The sequence below is a fragment of the Pleurodeles waltl genome, chromosome 4_1 (genome assembly GCF_031143425.1).
Source record: "Pleurodeles waltl isolate 20211129_DDA chromosome 4_1, aPleWal1.hap1.20221129, whole genome shotgun sequence".
NCBI classification, from domain to species: Eukaryota; Metazoa; Chordata; class Amphibia; order Caudata; family Salamandridae; genus Pleurodeles; species Pleurodeles waltl.
This window is the reverse complement of record NC_090442.1, coordinates 290204104-290224622: the sequence shown is the minus strand read 5'-3', so window position 1 is coordinate 290224622 and position 20519 is coordinate 290204104. Positions and strand designations below refer to the sequence as shown.

The 20519-nt window shown below is 44.7% G+C and overlaps 1 protein-coding gene across 1 annotated transcript in view; it reads right to left on the bottom strand.

Annotated features, from left to right (window-relative positions):
- The window catches only part of POLR3B (RNA polymerase III subunit B), a 776005-nt gene that overhangs the window by 204805 nt on the left and 550681 nt on the right, over positions 1-20519 (bottom strand). The window contains exon 20 of the mRNA XM_069228350.1: positions 320-529. Coding sequence (XP_069084451.1) covers positions 320-529 — 210 coding nt within the window. The remainder of the gene's footprint in view (positions 1-319; positions 530-20519) is intronic.

The following is a 20519-nucleotide window of genomic DNA, read 5'->3' as shown; positions in this document are numbered from 1 at the left end:
AAAGGTGGTTTCATGCAAAGTAATTTTAGACAATCTTGAACTCGGTGTAAGCCAGTGAGAAACTGCGAGGGGAAAAAGTAGGAAACCTGTGAAAGAGCGCTAACAAAGTGAACAAATGTATCCCAAAAGAGAGGGCAGTATCTCCCATTTAATGTGTCAGTTTACAAGTCTATCCCCGATTGAATGCAAGAGTTTTTCCACACTTCCCTGGGTCAGTTACACCCACTTCAGACTAGACCAGAAGTCAGGGTTCCCTCAATTAAAAACTGCGGTTGGAAAAGAAAACGGAAGGAACCTGTTTTGCGAAACAACACCCTACCTCTGTCCAACGAGGCTTTGTTGAGGACAAGAGCATCTTCAATATCATAACCACTGTAACTCATTACAGCAACCGTAGCATTCTGTCCAGCGGGAAGTTTTTCAAATTCTATCAGTTCTATGGTTCTGGTTTTAACCATAGGTTTTTGCGGGTATGCTAGCAGATACATAAGGGTATCAATCCTATTTCTCTGGTTGTAACCAATAGTACCTAGAAAAAAAGAGAAATATGCAAAGTTAAAATAATAAGACTCAGTCACGCCTCTGGTCGCTATTTTATCACTCTTAGTACTGATTGTAGTTTATCACATTAAAAGATGAAAAACATAATTAGTGCATATTGGAAGGTTTCTCACGGTGCAATGAGGTGTTATACCAGATAAAAATGCTCATTTATACATTCACAAATGGAATCAGTGTGCAAACTCCAGCAGTTTTCACAATTACATGCAACTAGTTTGTATAAGTATTACACTCTTTCATATGCGGTTTACAATCATACTATTGACTCCAAAAGGTATTATGGGATGAATAACTATTTTTTTTTTTTTTAAAAGACGTTGCTTTCCCTGTCAAACAACATTTCTTTTAGGTTCCCTTTAAAAAAAAGTAAAAAGGGCCAATGAACTAGAATCAGTTAATTCTGTGGGTGGAAGACAGCCAGAAAGCCTCTATTCCTATCAAGTTTATTTTTCGTTAAGTAGCCTTACTACGGTAATCTGCAGGACAAAAATACATTGTAGCCATGGTTTTTCCACCGTGTTGGAAGGGAAGATGCTTGTTATATAAATGCAAGAGACGCAAAAGAATGTTTGCAAGCCTCAAGGGGACCAGCAAGGTCCAGGGGACTCGACTCACGGAGGGTAGTCGGAGGTGACTCTCAACAGGTGGGAGAGTCCCAAGAAGAGTAGACATCCCCCACAGGCAACCCACAGGCAGCAGGCAAAGAAGTCCCAGTGAGGCCCACACAGCATACCTGAGAAGGAGTCCCATATCACTGGGGCAGCAGGCAGGAGACTGCTTTGCAGGAAGAAGTGCTGGGGCTACTCGGAGCCTGAAGCTCCCTTAGAGGAGGAACAAACAAGCCTTTTTAGCTGCAAGAGTCAAGGTAAACAGGGGTACAGTCCTGCAAGAACAGGCAAGGGCTTACCGTCTCCCAAGTTGAACAGCTAGTACAGAGAACCAATGGAACCACTCCAGATCACCACTTGTGCTGTAGGATCCACACAGCTCTGGAGGAGAGAAGATCCAAGCAGCCGGTTGTCATTGCAGTTGGTGCCTGCGGATGCAGGGGAGTGAATCCTTCACTCCAAGGGCGATTCTTTCTTGTGCAGGCTGAAGACTCGTCGTCCTCAGAGGATGCACAACTGGGGAAATATTGCAGTTGCTGGAAGGAGCTGGAGAAACAATTTAGCAGAGTGGAGTTGTCACTGAAGTTGCAGATTGTCAGTTCCTGGAGGGTCCAGTTGCAGTCCGAGTGGCTAGAAGATGAAGTAAATCATACAGAGGAGCCCTGCTGGAATCTTTCTCGTCGAATCTGAGGACCTACTCGAGAGGGAGACCCTAAATAGCCAGGAAGAGAGATTGGTCACTAAGCAGGGTGAATACCTATTAGGAGGGGGCTGTGACCTGACCTGGCCACTCAGATGCTCCCATGGGCCTCTGCCCACCTTGGATTCAAGATGGCAGAATCAACTAGCCACCTGGAGGAGCTGTGGGCATCACCCCTGGGGTAGTGATGGACAGGGAAGTGGTCACTCCCCTTTCCATTGTCCAGGTTTGCGCCAGAGCAGGGGCTGGGGGGGTCCCTGAACTGGTACAAATCAGTTTATGCAAGGAGGGCACTAAATGTGCCCTTCAAAGCATACCAGTGGTTTGGGGAGGCTACCTCTCCCAAGCCAATTTACCTCCCTCTCCCATAGGAAATCGTTTGTTCTGCCTTCCACTGACTGAGCTGGTCAAGCAACAGGAGGGCAGAAACCTGTCTGAGGGGTGGCAACAGTGCGGGCTGCCCAGAAAACCACAGAAGACTGGTAGGAGCAATGCTGGGGGTTCTCTAAGGAGGCCCCAGAGTGCATGGAATCATACAACCAATACTGGCAACAGTATTGGGGTGTTATTCTGACATGTTTGATACCAAACATGCCCAGGTTTCAGAGTTACCATATTGTAGCTGAACACATGTAGTGACCTGTGTCCAGTACACGGGTAAAATGGCTTCCCCGCACTTACGAAGTCCAGTGTAATGGGGCTGGAGTTCGTAGAGGCACCTCTTCTCATGCAGGGGTGCCCTCACACACAGGTACCTGCACCCTGCCCTCTTGGATAGGAGGGCCTACCATAGGGGTGACTTACAGTGGCCTGTAGTGAAAGGGTGCATGCACCTTTTAACGCAGGCTGCATTGGCAGGCCTGCAGACACATTTTGCATGGGCTCCCATGGGTGGCACAATACATGCTGCAGCCTATGGGGGACCCCTGGTGCCCATATGCCCTGTGTACCTAGGTACCCTATACTAGGGACATATATGGGGTGCACCAGTATGCCAATTGTTGGGTGTGCAAAGTCCTAAGCAACTACATTCAGAAGGAGAAAGCACAATCACTGGGGTCCTGGTTAGCAGGATCCAAGTGAAAAGTCAAAACACACAGACAGCAGGCAAAAAGTGGGGGGTAACCATGCCAAAAAAGAGGGTACTTTCCTACACTTGTAGTTAACCATACCTACGGTTAAAAACGATTTTCCTAGTGTATGCAACACATTTCTTATCAGAGTTATTTTTCCAATGCAAATGTATTACCTTTTCATTCTATGCACTGCATTGCAGCTATATGTTAGAGGATAGTCCCAGACAGACAAATGATGTGGTGCTGTGTATTAGTTCCATGGCATATTTAATCTAGGAGATTACCTCACACTGAGGCACAGTTTTAGGTTGCAAGTGGATATTGGTAATTATCCAAAATTAAGCTGAACCAGCAATGGGAGAACAACTCACGAATCACTCAGACTGCACAAATTGAAGCCTTCCTTGAAAGGGCGAGGAGACATGGTATGGTAGAGATAAAGAGGGAAGCTAAAAATCTGTCAACGAACTATAAAAATAAATATTTAATAAAAAAATAAATATATATATATATATATATATATATATATATATATATATATATATATATATATATAAAATGTCACTTACAAATGAGTTGATTCCCATGCGCACTATCACCGAGAGGAAAAAAGACTTATTCGAAGAAAAATAACTTGTAACACTCCAAGCCCAACAGTAGATGGCGGACTATGCACAGCATGTGTATCTGCAGCTACGCATGCCACCGAACACACACACACACACACATATATATATGTATATATATATATATATAAAGCTTGGTTTCTTTAAACCCTAAAAGCAAATATTTGGCCAACATGGAACTTCCCTCACAATAGTCACAAATGGTATGGCCACCTCATGACTTTGTGTTATATGGTCACTCAACCGGTTATATGTCGGAACAACGAATGCTACAACCACCCATGCCTGAACAACGAGGTCGGAGTAACGACCTCGTTGTTACCACTAATGCCTTTACCATGAATGCCTTAACAATGATTTTTCGTTGTAAAGGCATTCCTGGTAAAGGCATTAGTGAACGGAGTGCATGGTTCCAGCATGTGTCCCCCTCTGGCCCCCCACCCCTAAAAATTACCGTGACCCCCCACCCCCACACCCACCCCCAAAGTTACCACAACCCCAACCCCTCTCCCCTAAAACCTAAAGCAACCCAACCACCCACCCCACCCCTAAAACCTAAACCCTGAACCGCCCTCCCCCACCCCTAAACCTTAATCACCTGAGCCCCCCACCCCCAAAAACTAAATACGTGGTTCAGCACATGCGTGGTGAAGGCCCTGAACAAGGAAGTCAGGGAAAACAAAAGCATTGTTCCGCTTTAGTTTTCCACTACTTTGTTGTTCAGGACTCGTTGTTAGGGATGCTTCCCCACTCAACCCAATGAGGCATTCAGTGTCTACAGTAAGTTCAGTTAGCGGCAGTTCAACCTACTACTCCCCGTAGAGCTTATATTACAGCACTGCATTCTTTGCAGTTACATATCTTTTCTCTTTCCAGAGCATTTTAAAGTCTTTCATATCTCTGAGAAGCCAGAGTCACGTTATGTATCTTCCCTAGTTCTACGGTAGAGACACCTTTACATGATAACTAATAACACAATGCACTGATTGGGGTAATGGCTTGTCTCCCTTCAGCCCGTTCATTTTTTGATGTGCCAGCCACATTTTGGATAAATAAAATGATAGACATTTGGTGTCTGGAAGGCCAGATATCGGCAGAATACTCAACCAAGGAGACTGGAACTTGTGTTGCCACTTGGGGTGAGGCCACAGACAACAGTGCAGCCATCACACTCACTTGGAGCAATATTTATGTTACTCTACACCAGAGCAGCAAACAGAACAGTAACTCCTATTTTGGATAATGTAAATGTTGCTAATCCAACACGGTTGCCAATTCCTTGATATTCTCTGGCAAGACTTGCGCATGCATAGCAGTACCCCGGAGGCATTCATTAGAGTTTCATTCAGTCCGCTGAGATAGTGATGAAAAGCCAGTCGTTCGCTTTTTCTTTAATGGAACAACTTCCACAAAGCTAATAGTTGAATGTGACAAATACAATAAGGAAAATGTTACTTACCCAGTAGACATCTGCAGGTGGCATGTAGTGCTGTAGATTCACATGCTTTGCATAAGTCCACCTTCGAGTATTGGGCCCGGAGTGTTGCAACTTGTTTTTGTTCCAAGAATCTTTTTGAGTCACAGGATTGAGTGACTCATCCTCTTGGAGATAGTGCGCATGGACATTGAGTCCTTTGTTAGATTGTTTTCCCGCAGGCGGGTGAGGTAAGGAGTATAAATATGTATATATATATATAGATATATCTATAGATATATATATAAAAAATATATATAAAAGGATGTCCATGCAATGTATATACACATGTACAATAGTTGCAGAGGAATTCTACTACAGCGCCCAGAGACTTCCAGGGAGGAGGGAGGGAGGGCACATGTGAATCTACAGCACTACATGTCACGAACATATGTCTACTGGGTAAGTAACATTTTCTGTTCAATGGCATGTGTGGCTGTAGATACACCTGCTTTGCGTAGACTATAAAGCAGTCCCCTCCAAGTAAGCAGTGGCTAGCCTGTAGGAGTTGGAGTAGCATGAAAAAGTGTCCTGAGCACTGCCTGGCCAACATTTGCTTGTTGGCGAGCTAAAACATCTACACAATAGTGCTTAGTGAACGTGTGTGGTGTAGACCAAGTAGGCGTTTTACAAATATCTGCTATTGGAATGTTTCCTAAATAGGCCATAGAAGCACTTTTTTACCTAGTAGAATGTGCTCTAGGAGCTGTAGGTAACTGTCTTTTAGATTTTAGATAACAAGTTTGAATACACTTGACTATCCACCTAGCTCTCCTTGTTTTTGAAATTGGATGGTCTTTGTGAGGCATTGAAAATGCTACAAAAAGCTGTTTAGATTTTCTAAAACCTTTGGTCCTATCAATGCAATTACGTAAGAGCTCTTTTAACATCTAGTGTGTGCAGATCACTTTCAGCGACTGAGTCTGGTTGTGGTAAAAAAAAAAACAGGTAACTCAACTGATTGGTTAATGTGAAATGGTGAAACTACTTTTGGGAGAAATTTAGGGGGAGACATTTAGGGTTTCTCATAAGTACTACTCTATCTTTATGTACCTGGAAAAAGGGTTCTTCTAAAGTGAAAGCTTGTAATTCACTTACACGTCATAGGGAAGTGATAGCCACTAAAAAGGCAACTTTCCATGAAAGATATTGCAGAGAACAAGAGTGCATAGGTTCAAACGGTGCACCCATGAGTCTAGTAAGGACAACATTAAAGTTCCATACTGAAACTGGAGGAACCCTGGGTGGAATAACCTTCTTAAGTCCTTCCAGAATTCTAAACAAAGAAATATGTTGTCTGTTTTGGAGGTAAGCAGTTGTAGCTGCTATATGAAGTCTATTACATGAGTATGCTAAATTTGCCTTTTGTAAATGCTTTGGGTGGATCAATGTGCTTAAGTTGACAATAGCATACAAAATGGAAACATTTTGCAGCATAACACTCTCTAGTTGTAGGTTTACATACCTCTCTAAGAATGTCCAAACATTCATAGGAAAGTTGTAAACATCCAAACTCTATGACTTCAGGAGCCGTATCACAAGATTGAGTGTTTTGGGGGTCTGGATGTCTGATTTGACCTCGCTTTTGAGTGAGTCTGTTAAGAAGTTTCTGGTGGGGAACCACAGACAGATCCAACAGTGTTGTGTACCAAGGCTAACATGCCCTTCTGGGTGCTACAAGGATCATGGTGAGAGAAGTTTGCCTCAGTTTGCAAACCGAAATGGAATGAGTGGGAGAGGCTGAAAAGCTTAGCAAATATCCCTGACCAATTCATCCATAGAGCATTGCCCATGGACTGAGGGTGTGGGTATCTGGATGGAAAGTTTTGGCATTTTGGATTTTCTACGGTAGCGAAGAGATCTATTTCTGATGTTCCCCACAGGTGAAAGTATGGGTGAAATTCCCATTAGTGGACTTGTTGCTGCATCTTGTTTAGTAGGTCTGCAAACTGTATGTCCCTTCCGGGGGGATATTCTGCCAGTAACTGAATGAAATTGTGAATTACCCATTTCCAAATTGTCTGAGCTAGAAGGGGCAAGTGAGAGGAGTGTGTGTGTCCCCCCCCCCCATTTCTGCAGATAATACTTGGTTGTCATGTTGTCTGTACCGGCTAGAACCACTTTGTGGGATAGTTGTGGCAGAAATGCTTTGAGCACCAGAAAGACTCCTAGTAACTCCAAGTAGTTGATGTGATAAGTCTGTTGAATGGGATCCCATCTGCCTTGTATTGTAAGGATGTTGCGGTGAGCTCCCCAACCTATCTGTGATGCATCTGTAGTGAGAGCGATTTGAGGCACAGGGTCTTGAAAGGGCCACCCCTTTGAAAGGTTGGTGGGAATCCACGATTGCAGAGAACGGGGAGTCTGGCAGTACAACAACACTAGATCCTGAACACGACCCTGTGACTGAGACTACTGACGAGACAGACACTACTGTAATTGACGCATGTATAGTCTGGCATGAGGATCGATGGCAATGCAGGAAGCCATCATCCCTAATAGATACATCACTAGGCTCACTCTGTAAGTGCGGTTCTCCTGTAATTGAGACGGAAGATTTTGGAAAGCTTGAATCCATACTGGGTTTGGATATGCCAGCCCTGAGTAAGTACTGAGAATTATTCCCAGAGAAGGCTGTATCTGTGAGGGTTGGAGATGTGATTTGAGAAAGTTGACTGTAAATCCCAGAGTGTGTAGTAGGTTTACTGTGTACCGATAATGCTTCTGAAATTGTTGGATAGTATGGCCTTTGATAAGCCAATCGTTCAATTATGGAACACATGAATATGTGGTCTTCTGAGGAATGCAGCAACTACCGCTAAGCATTTGTGAATACCCTGGGAGCGGTTGTTACCCCGAAAGTAAGAACCCTGAATTTATAATGTTTTCCTGCAATCATTAATCTGAGGTATTTGCGATGTGCTGGATGTATGGGAATGTGGAAATAAGCATCTTTGAGACCTAATGCTGTCATGTAATCTCCTTGCTATAATAGAGGAATAACATCTTGCAGAATAAACATATGAAATGCTCTGAAAGTATGTATAGGTTGAGACGTCCGAGATCTAGAATAGGTCATAATGACCGTCTTTCTTTGGTATAAGGAGGTATAGGGAATATACTCCTAACCCTTGTTGACACAGGATAACTGGTTCTATAGCCCCTTTGAGAATAAGAGAATGTATCTCCTCTTTCAAGAGAATGAAATGATCGTATGAGAGTTTGTGAACAAGAGGGGGAATATTTGGGGGAGTGGAAATGAGTTCTAGGCAATAACCATGTTGGGTAATTGATAGGGCCTATTGATCTGTGGTGATATCGAACCATTGGGGATAGAAATGTTATAGTCTTCCCCACATTGGAGAGGTGTGTGCTGTGGGGATTTGTAAGAAGTCACTGTCTTGTATTTGAGGCAGAACCTCTAGAGGTGGACACCTTACCTCTGCCTTTATTATTTGCACCCCTATAAGAAACTCTGAAGGAACCTTGTAAGGAAATGCCTCCTTGGCATGGTTACCCCCTGACTTTTTGCCTTTGCTGATGCCAAGTTATGATCTGAAAGTGTGCTGAGGCCTGCTACCACGCCCCAGCACCAGTGTTCTTTCCATAACCTGTACCTTTGTTTCCACAACTGGCACACCCTGGCATCCAGGTAAGTCCCTTGTAACTGGTACCCCTGGTACCAAGGGCCCTGATGCCAGGGAAGGTCTCTAAGGGCTGCAGCATGTCTTATGCCACCCTGGAGACCCCTCACTCAGCACAGACACATCGCTTGCCAGCTTGTGTGTGCTGGTGGGGAGAAAATGACTAAGTCGACATGGCACTCCCCTCAGGGTGCCATGCCAACCTCACACTGCCTATGGCATAGATAAGTCACCCCTCTAGCAGGCCTTACAGCCCTAAGGCAGGGTGCACTATATACCATAGGTGAGGGCATAAGTGCATGAGCACTATGCCCCTACAGTGTCTAAGCAAAACCTTAGACATTGTAAGTGCAGGGTAGCCATAAGAGTATATGGTCTGGGAGTCTGTCAAACACTAACTCCACAGCACCATAATGGCTACACTGAAAACTGGGAAGTTTGGTATCAAACTTCTCAGCACAATAAATACACACTGATGCCAGTGTACATTTTATTGTGAAATACACCCCAGAGGGCATCTTAGAGATGCCCCCTGAAAACATACCTGACTTCCAGTGTGGACTGACTAGTTTTACCAGCCTGCCACCCACCAGACATGTTACTGGCCACATGGGGAGAGTGCCTTTGTCACTCTGTGGTTAGTAACAAAGCCTGTACTGGGTGGAGGTGCTTCTCACCTCCCCCTGCAGGAAATGTAACACCTGGCGGTGAGCCTCAAAGGCTCACCCCCTATGTTACAGCACCCCAGGGCACTCCAGCTAGTGGAGTTGCCCGCCCCCTCCGGCCACGGCCCCACTTTTGGCGGCAAGGCCGGAGGAGATAATGAGAAAAACAAGGAGGAGTCACTGGCCAGTCAGGACAGCCCCTAAGGTGTCCTGAGCTGAGGTGACTCTGACTTTTAGAAATCCTCCATCTTGCAGATGGAGGATTCCCCCAATAGGAATAGGGATGTGCCCCCTCCCCTCAGGGAGGAGGCACAAAGAGGGAGTAGCCACCCTCAGGGCTATTAGCCATTGGCTACTAACCCCCCAGACCTAAACACACCCCTAAATTGAGTATGTAGGGGCTCCCAGAACCTAGCAAGATAGATTCCTACAACCTAAGACGAAGGAGGACTGCTGACCTGAAAGCCCTGCAGAGAAGACGGAGATAACAACTGCTTTGGCCCCAGCTCTACCGGCCTGTCTCCCCACTTTAAGAAAAACTGCAACAGCGACGCGTTCCACAGGGTCCAGCGACCTCTGAAGCCTCAGAGGACTACCCTGCATCTAAAAGGACCAAGAACTCCTGAGGACAGCGGCTCTGCTCCAAAGAAGAAACATCTTTGCAACAAAGAAGCAACTTTTAAAGGACACATGTTTCCTGCCGGAAGCGTGAGACTTTGCACTCTGCACCCGACGCCCCCGGCTCGACCTACGGAGAACCAACACTACAGGGAGGACTCCCCGGCGACTACGACCCTGTGAGTAGCCAGAGTTGACCCCCCGACCCCCCCCCCCAGCGACGCCTGCAGAGGGAATCCAGAGGCTCCCCCTGACCACGACTGCCTGCTTCAAAGAACCAGACGCCTGGTAAAGACACTGCACCCGCAGCCCCCAGGACCTGAAGGATCCGACCTCCAGTACAGAAGCGACCCCCAGGTGGCCCTCTCCCTTGCCCAGGTGGTGGCTACCCCGAGGAGCCCCCCCTTGCCTGCCTGCTTCGCTGAAGAGACCCCTGGGTCTCCCATTGAAACCTATTGCAAACCCGACGCCTGTTTGCACACAGCGCCCGGCCGCCCCCGTGCCGCTGAGGGTGTACTTTTTGTGCTGACTTGTGTCCCCCCCCGGTGCCCTACAAAACCCCCCTGGTCTGCCCTCCGAAGACATGGGTACTTACCTGCTGGCAGACTGGAACCGGGGCACCCCCTTCTCCATTGAAGCCTATGTGTTTTGGGCACCAATTTGACGTCTGCACCTGACCGGCCCTGAGCTGCTGGTGTGGTAACTTTGGGGTTGCTCTGAACCCCCAACGGTGGGCTACCTTGGACCCAACTTTGAACCCTGTAGGTGGTTTACTTAACTGCAAAACCAACAAACACTTACCTCCCCCAGGAACTGTTGAAAATTGCACCGTGTCCAGTTTTAAAATAGCTTATTGCCATTTGTGTGAAAACTGTATATGCTATTTTCCTAATTCAAAGTTCCTAAAGTTCCTAAGTGAAATACCTTTCATTTAAAGTATTGTTTGTAAATCTTGAACCTGTGGTTCTTAAAATAAACTAAGAAAATATATTTTTCTATATAAAAACCTATTGGCCTGGAATTGTCTTTGTGTGTGTGTTCCCCATTTATTGCCTGTGTGTGTACAACAAATGCTTAACACTACCCTCTGATAAGCCTACTGCTCGACCACACTACCACAAAATAGAGCATTAGAATTATCTCTTTTTGCCACTATTTTACCTCTAAGGGGAACCCTTGGACTCTGTGCATGCTATTTCTTACTTTGAAATAGTGCATACAGAGCCAACTTCCTACAAACCTCTATTGTAAAAATGTGTTCCTTGTTTGGTTTGGGAGGTGGAAGGCTCAGCAGATGATAACTTGAAACCTCACCTAAATGGTGGCCTATGAAAATGACTCCTATTTGGTGTAGTTAGTAAGGCCCCCAAAGCTTTAGCTGTTTCTGAATCTTTTTTCAGCTTGTCAATGGTGGTATCAACCTCTGGTCCAAATAAGTGTTCTTTATCGAATGGCATGTTGAGAACTGCCTCATGTATTTCTGGCTTGAAGCCTAAGCACCTCAGCCAAGCATGCCTTCCTATAATAACACTGGTGTTTACACCACATGCTGCTGTATCCGCTGCATCAATGGCACATCTAATTGAATTGTTTGAGATGGCCTGTCCTTCTGAGACTATCTTCTGACTCCTTTTTTTATGTTCCTGTGGAAGATACTGGAGCAGTTCCTCCATTTAGCCCCAGTGGACCCTATCATACCTTGCCCAAGAATTTGCAATTCTCCAATGATTAGCGGCTTGCGCTGCTACCCTTTAGCCCGCTGCATCCAGTTTTTTGCTCTCCTTATCAGGAAGAGGAGCTGCAACCCTTGTGAATTGACTATTAGCACGCTTTCGGGCTGCACTTACTACTATAGAATCAGGAGGTAGTTGTGATTTTATAAATATTGGATCTGAGGGTGCTGTTTTGAACTTTTTATGGACCCTTGCTGTAATAACTCTTGCCCTAACAGATTCCATGAATATCTCTATGGCATGTCTGAGCATACCCTGCAGCATGGGTAGGAACTGACTCTCTTCATGAGTGTTGGTCAATGAATCATAGAGGAAATCCTCTTTGATAGGGTTGGTGTGTGTATATATACATTATGGTATGCCACTGTCCTTGCAATAACCTGATTGTATGCTGTTGCATCCTCAGGGGGTGGAGGCCTTGCTGGATACAAATCAGGGTCATTAGGGAGTATGGGATCTGGATCATATAAATCCCATGGATCTACATCCTGTGGAACATCACCTAAATAATCTCCATGAGGTGATGATGACCCGTGTGGGTAGAATTGTGGGTGTATGAAAGATGTAGGATATTGTGGTGGTGGAGTAGTCGGAGGAAGTACAGGAGAGTGAGGTGAAGAAGCCTGAGATTGATCTGCAGCCTTGTTGTTAACCTTGGAGACGTTTTTTTAGGACAAGGAGCTGTGTCCAATGTTTCTTGAAAGCAAAGTCTCCTTTTAATTGGAACAGGATGAGATGCAATTATTTTCCCTGTTCCCTTTTGTATATGGATCTTGCGCTGACGAGCGTTCATTGCTTCTAAAATGGGTTCCACTGGTGAAGTCCCTTCAGATGAAATAGTGGAGTCTTTGGAAAACATTATCCTCAGTTCCGAAGTTTTCAGAACTGTAACCTTTTTTCGAACCAAAAGTGTCTGCTTCAAAACTGATGCTGAAGGCTTCTTTTTTGGAGCTGAAGTGCTCGAATCGAAAGCTCGACTCTATCTCAAGATTGGGTGGGATGCCAAAGCTATCTTAGTCTTTGCAAATTTCGGTGTCGAACTGGAGGGTGGGGCATCCAAATGTAATTTTGCTTAATTTCACCTGGTGGTTGCCAGTGAGGACCACTGGCACACATTTTTGGGGACTGTCATTTATATTTCCTCATGAGACATTGACTGTGAGCATGAGAGATAAAAATGCACAAACTACAAAGAGAAAGGGAGAAAGCAGGGACTGACAAGAGATAAGTAAAGGGGCAGCAGCATCTACAAGTGGATTAAAGAGGCCCAAGCTGAATTCCAGAGTATGCAGCCTCTGTATTTAGAGTGCTGATTTTTAAAATTACCTCTGGAGCAGACCTTTGAGCACCAACACTCATTCTTTTAAAAATTAAACACTGCTCTTTACATATAACAGTACTCATTGCATTATGTAAAAAACCATGGTACATTGATTTGCACACTTGTATGATTCATTGTCTTTGTATAGTATGTTTGTGTGAAGTAAAGCGCTCTGACACCCTACATTAGGAGGAATAGCACTATAAAATAAATTAAATAAAAAATAAATTTGTAAGTGGTATTTAAAGCATTAGTGTAATTACTCATTCTGACATACATTTGATATCCTTACAGTACATGCATATCTCTTACATACAAGGGATGAACAAGGTCAAAAACTCCCTCCAAACCATAGATTTGGTTAAGGACCTATGAAATGACAACAAACTGAGTGTCTGTTTCCCCCCATTACCTAAACATTTAGCTGTTAGGCTCGAGACGGCACTGAGCCAGGCCAGGACTCCTACAAAAGGAGGGCTGGTGGCCCATTAAGTGAAGCCATTGTTTTGGGCCCAGATGGAAATGAGAATAAGAAATCCCCTACATGTTGCTGCTCTCAAAGTAAAGCAGACACTGCACGGCTAATGCTGAATGTGTCCTTGTGTCGGCAAATTGCACCAGGACATATTCAGTGTATTTCACTGATGTTGGACCGATCCCAGAGCTAGCTCAATAATAGCTGCCAGATCCTCTTCATTTCCTGCACTGATTAAAGGAAAACTGTACATGAAGAGAGAGGGGAAACATGAAGAGGAAAGAGGTGACGTGAGGTATGCAAATATAGGATTTCAGAAAAATTTGGAGATAAAAGGTACCCCACAGCCCTACCCTCACTACACACAGATGGGCATGCAAAACTGGTCATGGTCCAGCATCCTGTTGCACACAAGTAGTGCTGCTTTCATTTGCAATGGGAATATATGTAACCATTGATCTGTGCACTCTGCAGAGAGGCCAAAATTGCATATGAAATTAGTCTAAACTCTTTAATGACCATGGCAGGTACTGTGAGAAACCCATACCACCTTCAGCCTCAGGGCTCACAATTGTACCAGTCATGAACATCCACCCAAAATCTGAACTTAACAGACACCGACTCTTGGGACTCAGTTCCGAATATGTACTAAACAGTAGTCGTATGTTGCATGAAAATAAAACTACAGAAACATAACATCTGGAAAAGGGAAATTTTCATATGGATAAGGTTAAGCATGAGAAATGTAAAAAGGGGCTGCTTTGCTGCCATGGATTACCTTACGGTTGTTATAGTTATTGTAAAGAAACTGATCTGTGCATTTGCCTTTAAAATTAAGAACATGAATGTAGGCATCCTTTTCAAAGTCGTTTTTAGGACCCACACCACGTAAATTCCATTGTGAGTGATGGGTATAAAGGGCTTTCACAGTCTCATGAGATTGCTTAGGTCAGCGGTTGTGTGACAGCAGTACAGCCCAAATGATTAAGTGAAATGGATTGGGATGTGTCAATGGGAATTATGACAGTGTCAGCAGTTTTGAAGGACTGTCAATTTTCAGATGTTGGGGAGAAGTTGTGCCAGTATGCTTTGAGACAATGGGTCTTCTAAACACCAAACACATTTGCTTCATGCCAAGGCTTCAAGCATTAGCATAGTTTTTGCTGCAGCGCAAAGGTAACAACACACACCCTGTATAACTTTTAGTGCCAGTGCTTGTGGACATGATGAAGGACTTTGAAGTGGAGGGCAGGGAAGGGAAGGGAATTGGTCAAAGTAAGTTAATTTCTCTTTTCCGGGCTTTTCAGTCATTTTAACGGAAGGGGTGTGGGCCTCTGCTCTTACTCCGGTGACCCCCGCAGCTCCCAAACAGGACACTGCTCCTAGTCTTTCATGTATGTCCACATGGTCACTTCATACTAAAGCACACTTGTTACTTAACTGTTGCAACTTGTATGTTTATTTTTTGTCCATACTGCCATGTATACCTTGTAAAAGATACTTTTTTGTTCAAATATCTTCAGACAATTATATATAATGCAAACCTTGTCAGACAAATCATACTGTAATTATTTTAACTCAAGGGTCATTTCATTATACATGTATCATTGTGTGGTGTTAATCTGTTCAATATTCTTTTTTGGAGCCACATTGCTGAAAAAGCTTTGATGTTTCCCTTCTTGGATTTAATCTAAGGTTAATTATAATCTGCTGTTGTAGATTTATTTCATGAGTTCCAGGCTCCAGTTTGGATTTGTAGTGCCAGAAGGGACAATTAGAAAGCCACAGTAAGGAGTGGTCCTAAATGAGTGTTCTTAACAGAAGTTTGGCATGATTGGAAACATTTATTGGTGTCCATTGTACCTCCTCCAACTATATGTATATCAAATAGACTTTAGAATTATCCTTTAAAAAAATCTGGAAGCTATTTTTGCATAATTTGAGAGTTGCATTTTTGGGCTAGTTTTTCGGCTGATACTGCTCTGCGTTGCGCTGAATTTGGGCTTGTACTCGGACAGATTTGGGCTTTGGACAGGTCTCAAATCTGGCAACAACGGTACACAGCTGGGCTGGAGAAACTGCACAGACCCCAGAGTTGTGTCTGAGCGGCAGTCTAAGATGCTCAGACCAGTCCTGGGCTGCTTTCATGCTAGGTTTAACATGAAAGCAGAACCAGGATTGCTGTGGAGCCTGTGCTGGTGTAAAAGACAATTGTTCAGACATCCTTTTTTATTCATAAACAAATCAGAGACTAATGGGCTGCATACTACCTGACTTTTCAATGTATTTATCCCTCCTAAAATGTAAGAAGAAGGATGCCAATTGCTCAAAGATGTGAGCGTAAACAATGTTTCACGTTTTTGATTGGACAGCGTGTTGTTCTTGGCTGTATCTCGCCCATACATTATCAATGGTAGAAGATGCATGTTTTACATAGCAATGTGGGCTCATCAAGCGAATGGTCATACAAACCATGCTACTATGTGCACACGATATGGGTGCTGTTTTCATTGAAAGGGCGGTTATGTCTCAGGTAGCCATGAACCCCCTGGCTGGGTTTGGATAAGGGGTCTCTTCAGTGCATGTTTTCTGCCCCCTCAACCTTACCACTTCTTCGGGGATACAATGCTCCAATCGTGGCGAAAGTGCCCAGCCCCTCTCCTGCGGTGTAGGTTGTCTCCCACATGAGCTTCTGACCTCAATACTCTGGCTGCCCCACTTCCAGGGATCAAGCACGCAGTGCAAAAAAATGAATTAGTCGCTCTCTACCGGGCTACAAGAGTTTGAAAGCGGTTACATTTTTACCACTACGGAGAAGTGACAGCTGTAAAATAACCGCACTTGATAGATTTGATTAGACATCAATGAAACCGCATGTAAAAAGGAAGCTAAGAGCATGTATTTGTTCCTTAATGTGAAGCTAAGTTGAGTGCTAATCTTCGGTAACGAGGCGCTAAGTAAACGCCTGTACACTTCCTTTAATTTAAGAGCACACGTGTCTGTGTTCAAGGCATGCAGCTTTGGTCTCCATGACAACCAGTAAGGGATTCGCCAAAACACGTCCAACCACGACACCAAAGATGAAGTTTTATCTTTAACAGATACAAACAGGGACCAATGGATTATGGCACACAAACGGCTGGAACTGCTAGAAGGGGGAATGTCAGACCTAGCAGGCACTGGGCACTTGTGTGGTTGCTGAAGGTCAGACGGATTCTTTAATGTTGAAATTGATTTAGACCACTTCTGGGTTGAGCGGAGACAGGGCAGTGTCAGGTGCCAACTTTCAGATGAGCCCTTTATGCTACGGGCTATTCTTCGGAGTCAGGTGTTCTGCAGCAGCAAATAGAAACAAAGGCAATTTTACTGCTTAAGATATTCAGTGGCTTTTGTCTGGCGAGCATCGGCGGCCGCGGCAGAGGAGTGTATCCAGGGAGCTAAATGTCCAGGACCCCGGGTCAAAGCAGCTGAATACACCAACCCCTGAAACGCAGACAATGAATTGCAAATGACACCCGCAACAAAACAAGAAAAAAGCCCTCCGCGCAGAAAACCACAAAAGAACACGGCGGAGACGGAGCTGCCTTTCTGTACACACTGATCCCGCTTAACTGTGTGTGGCAGCTAACAGAGCGCTTTCAGACCAGGACGCCAAATCCTCATTTTAGAAACAAAAAGATACATCCAAAACTGTTTCCTAGTCGTAATAACTGTAAAATGGCTCTTTGTACACGAAAATAAATACGTTTTATTCGGGATAAAATGACTGTTTTACTGATTTTTATATTATAATGTATTGTCTCCACCATGTTACAAGGAGATGTTTTGGGTGAATTATTTTACTGCAACTGGTCGCCTGAAGTTCTGGTTACAAAATTCATTAACACTTTTCATCAAGGGCTCGTATCATAATAAGGTATAATTTCTAACATTTTTAACCTTTTAAATATGTTAGTATGATCGATTAGTGCTGCTTCAAAAGGCGCCATGTGTCACCAATGGAAGCTTTAATGCGCCCAGGACTGCGGGAATAGCCGCTTGCCACAAACGCCACATACTGAAACAGGGCACAAGGAGCAGAACTGCAGACAACCCCGGAATAAAAAGTACCGCAGATAAACCTACTTGTTCAAGTGTTGTTCCCAGTGCTTAATTTGTGCTTGTTGTTTTCACTGCTGAGCACCGGTACTTATTTTTGAGGGCCGGGGCAAAGACATGGGAAAGACGGATGAAGGAAAAAACGAAAACGCATCAACAAGGGAAAAAGTAGAAAGCTGCAAGAGTGAGCTGAAGGGGCAGGGAATGGCTTTATATGGATTGAAGAGGCCCGAGATGGCTTCAGGATTACGCCGCCTCAGTATTCCGTGTTCACACATTTAGTTGCAGCAGCCGCGTGTTTAGGAGGAGGGCTTTGGGCACGGGCACCTTTTTATTTACAAATTAAGCACTGGTTGTTCCCCTGATTTAGGGAAATCAACTGCCATGCCAAGAACATTTTGCACAGTAGGTAGATACTCACACACACAGATTCGACGGTACGAATTAAATAGTACGAAAGGGAAGGTATATGTCTGTTTCGGCCCAGACGGCAATTACCGAGCAATGGTACGAAAGATAAAATGTAAACGCACAAAAGCAGAACCAATTGGGCTTGATGTTACCAGATAATCGGGAATCTATAGTTGTCTGATTTAATTTTTTGGGGGCGGGGAATACTGCCCTCTTTGTTTCGAGCCTTCCTAGCATTATTCGTTTTACAGGGATGGATTACGAAGGACTGTCTCTCTACTGACCAAAGAGGAATTCTTAAATGCTGGCATCCATAAACAAATATTGAAGGATGGAGCGCCTGTTTGCCAAGACCATCAAGGGGCCAGCAATCGCTGGAATGATTTCCTCGAAAGAGGCTCATGCTTAGTCCAGGGTTCCTCAAAGGACATCCCGTAATCAGGATTAGCCCCAAACCCAAGTATTTACAGTATGCGAGGAGATATTCTTGTTAATTTATAGGGTGCACCTTTAGTCAGGCTGCAACAGCATTTTGGGAAATTGTTAGTATGATCAAAATCACTTAAAAGGACTCATGATGAGTGGGCTACAAAATATGGCATTGTGCCACACTCCAATTTCAGACTATTTTCTGTCACTTGGTGTCTTGATTAGTATTACTACTTTGCAATCCCAACAGAAACAAAATCACTGCTGTCTGTTTTTAAACATTGATTGTAAGTGACTTTTGCTCAGAAAACACGCTAAATACCAAAATTCAAAACCAAGATTGTGCAAAATGATTTGACTAAGGGGAAATGAAAAGTACTAAACTTGGTAATAGCTATGCTAACACATGGTAGAAGAAGATCAGAGCCAAACCGCCTTTGACTTTTGGCACATAAACCATGTGGAAGTTCGATCTTATTGAAAATGATACAGTGATGGGGAAGAACAAGTTATTTCCCTTCGGTAAAGCTCTTTCTGGTAGAGACTATCTAGCAGCAGATTCCTCAACTTTTGAATGATCCTAAGGCATCTGTCTGCATCTGGAATCTTTTCAGAAGTACGACTGCGCACAGGGAGGTGATTGTTCACAGAAACCATTCTGCTCTGGAAGTGACGTGAGGGACCTATACGGGCACCGTTCTAGTGCACTGACATCAGTTGCTTTTAAGACTGTCCGCACCCCTAGATGCAGAGCCCCAAATTCAAATTAGTGTGACCTGTGTGCAGATTGCTAGACCTGGGAATCTTATTAATGGATAAAGGCTAATCACAGAACGGAGGGGCTGGACATATCAGTGAAGAATCTACAGCTAGTGTTAACAAAGGTAAATAGCTTGTCCTGATAGAAACATTAAGCTTCAGATTCCTCACTGTGAGGAAATGCCTCCTTGGCATGGTTACCCCTAACTTTTTGCCTTTGCTGATGCTAAGTTATGATTGAAAGTGTGCTGGGACCCTGCTAACCTGGCCCCAGCACCAGTGTTCTTTCCCTAAACTGTACTTTTGTCTCCACAATTGGAACAACCCAGGAACTCAGTTAAGTCCCTTGTAAATGGTACCCCGGTACCAAGGACCCTGATGCCAGGAAAGGTCTCTAAGGGCTGCAGCATGTTTTATGCCACCCTAGGGAACCCTCACTCAGCACATGCACACTGCCTCAGCTTGTGTGTGCTGGTGGGGAGAAAATGACTGTCGACATGGCACTCCCCTCAGAGTGTCATGCCAACCTCACACTGCCTGCGGTATAGGTAAGTCACCCCTCTAGCAGGCCTTACAGCCCTAAGGCAGGGTGCACTATACCACAGGTGAGGGCATATGTGCATGAGCACTATGTCCCTACAGTGTCTAAGCAAAACCTTAGACATTGTAAGTGCAGGGTAGCCATAAGAGTATACAGTGTGGGAGTTTGTCAAACACGAACTCCACAGTTCCATAATGGCTACACTGAAAACTGGGAAGTTTGGTATCAAACTTCTCAGCACAATAAGTGCACACTGATGCCAGTGTGCAGTTTATTGTAAGATACACCCAGAGGGCATCTTAGAGATGCCCCCTGAAAACATACCGACTTCCAGTGTGGGCTGACTAGTTTTTGCCAGCCTGCCACACATCAGACATGTTGCTGGCCATATGGGGAGAGTGCCTTTGTTACTCTGGCCAGGAACAAAGCATGTACTGGGTGGAGGTGCTTCTCACCTCCCCCTGCAGGAACTGTAACACCTGGCGGTGAGCCTCAAAGGCTCACCCCCTTTGTTACAGCGCCACAGGGCATCCCAGCTAGTGGCCACTGCCCCCATTTTTGGCAGCAAGGCTGGAGGAGATAATGAGAAAAACAAGGAGGAGTCACCCCCCAGTCAGGACAGCCCCCAAGGTGTCCTGAGCTGAGGTGACTCTTACTTTTAGAAATCCTTCATCTTCCAGATGGAGGATTCCCCCAATAGGATTAGGGATGTGCCCCCCTCCCCACAGGGAGGAGGCACAAAGAGGGTGTAGCCACCCTCAGGGCCGGTAGCCATTGGCT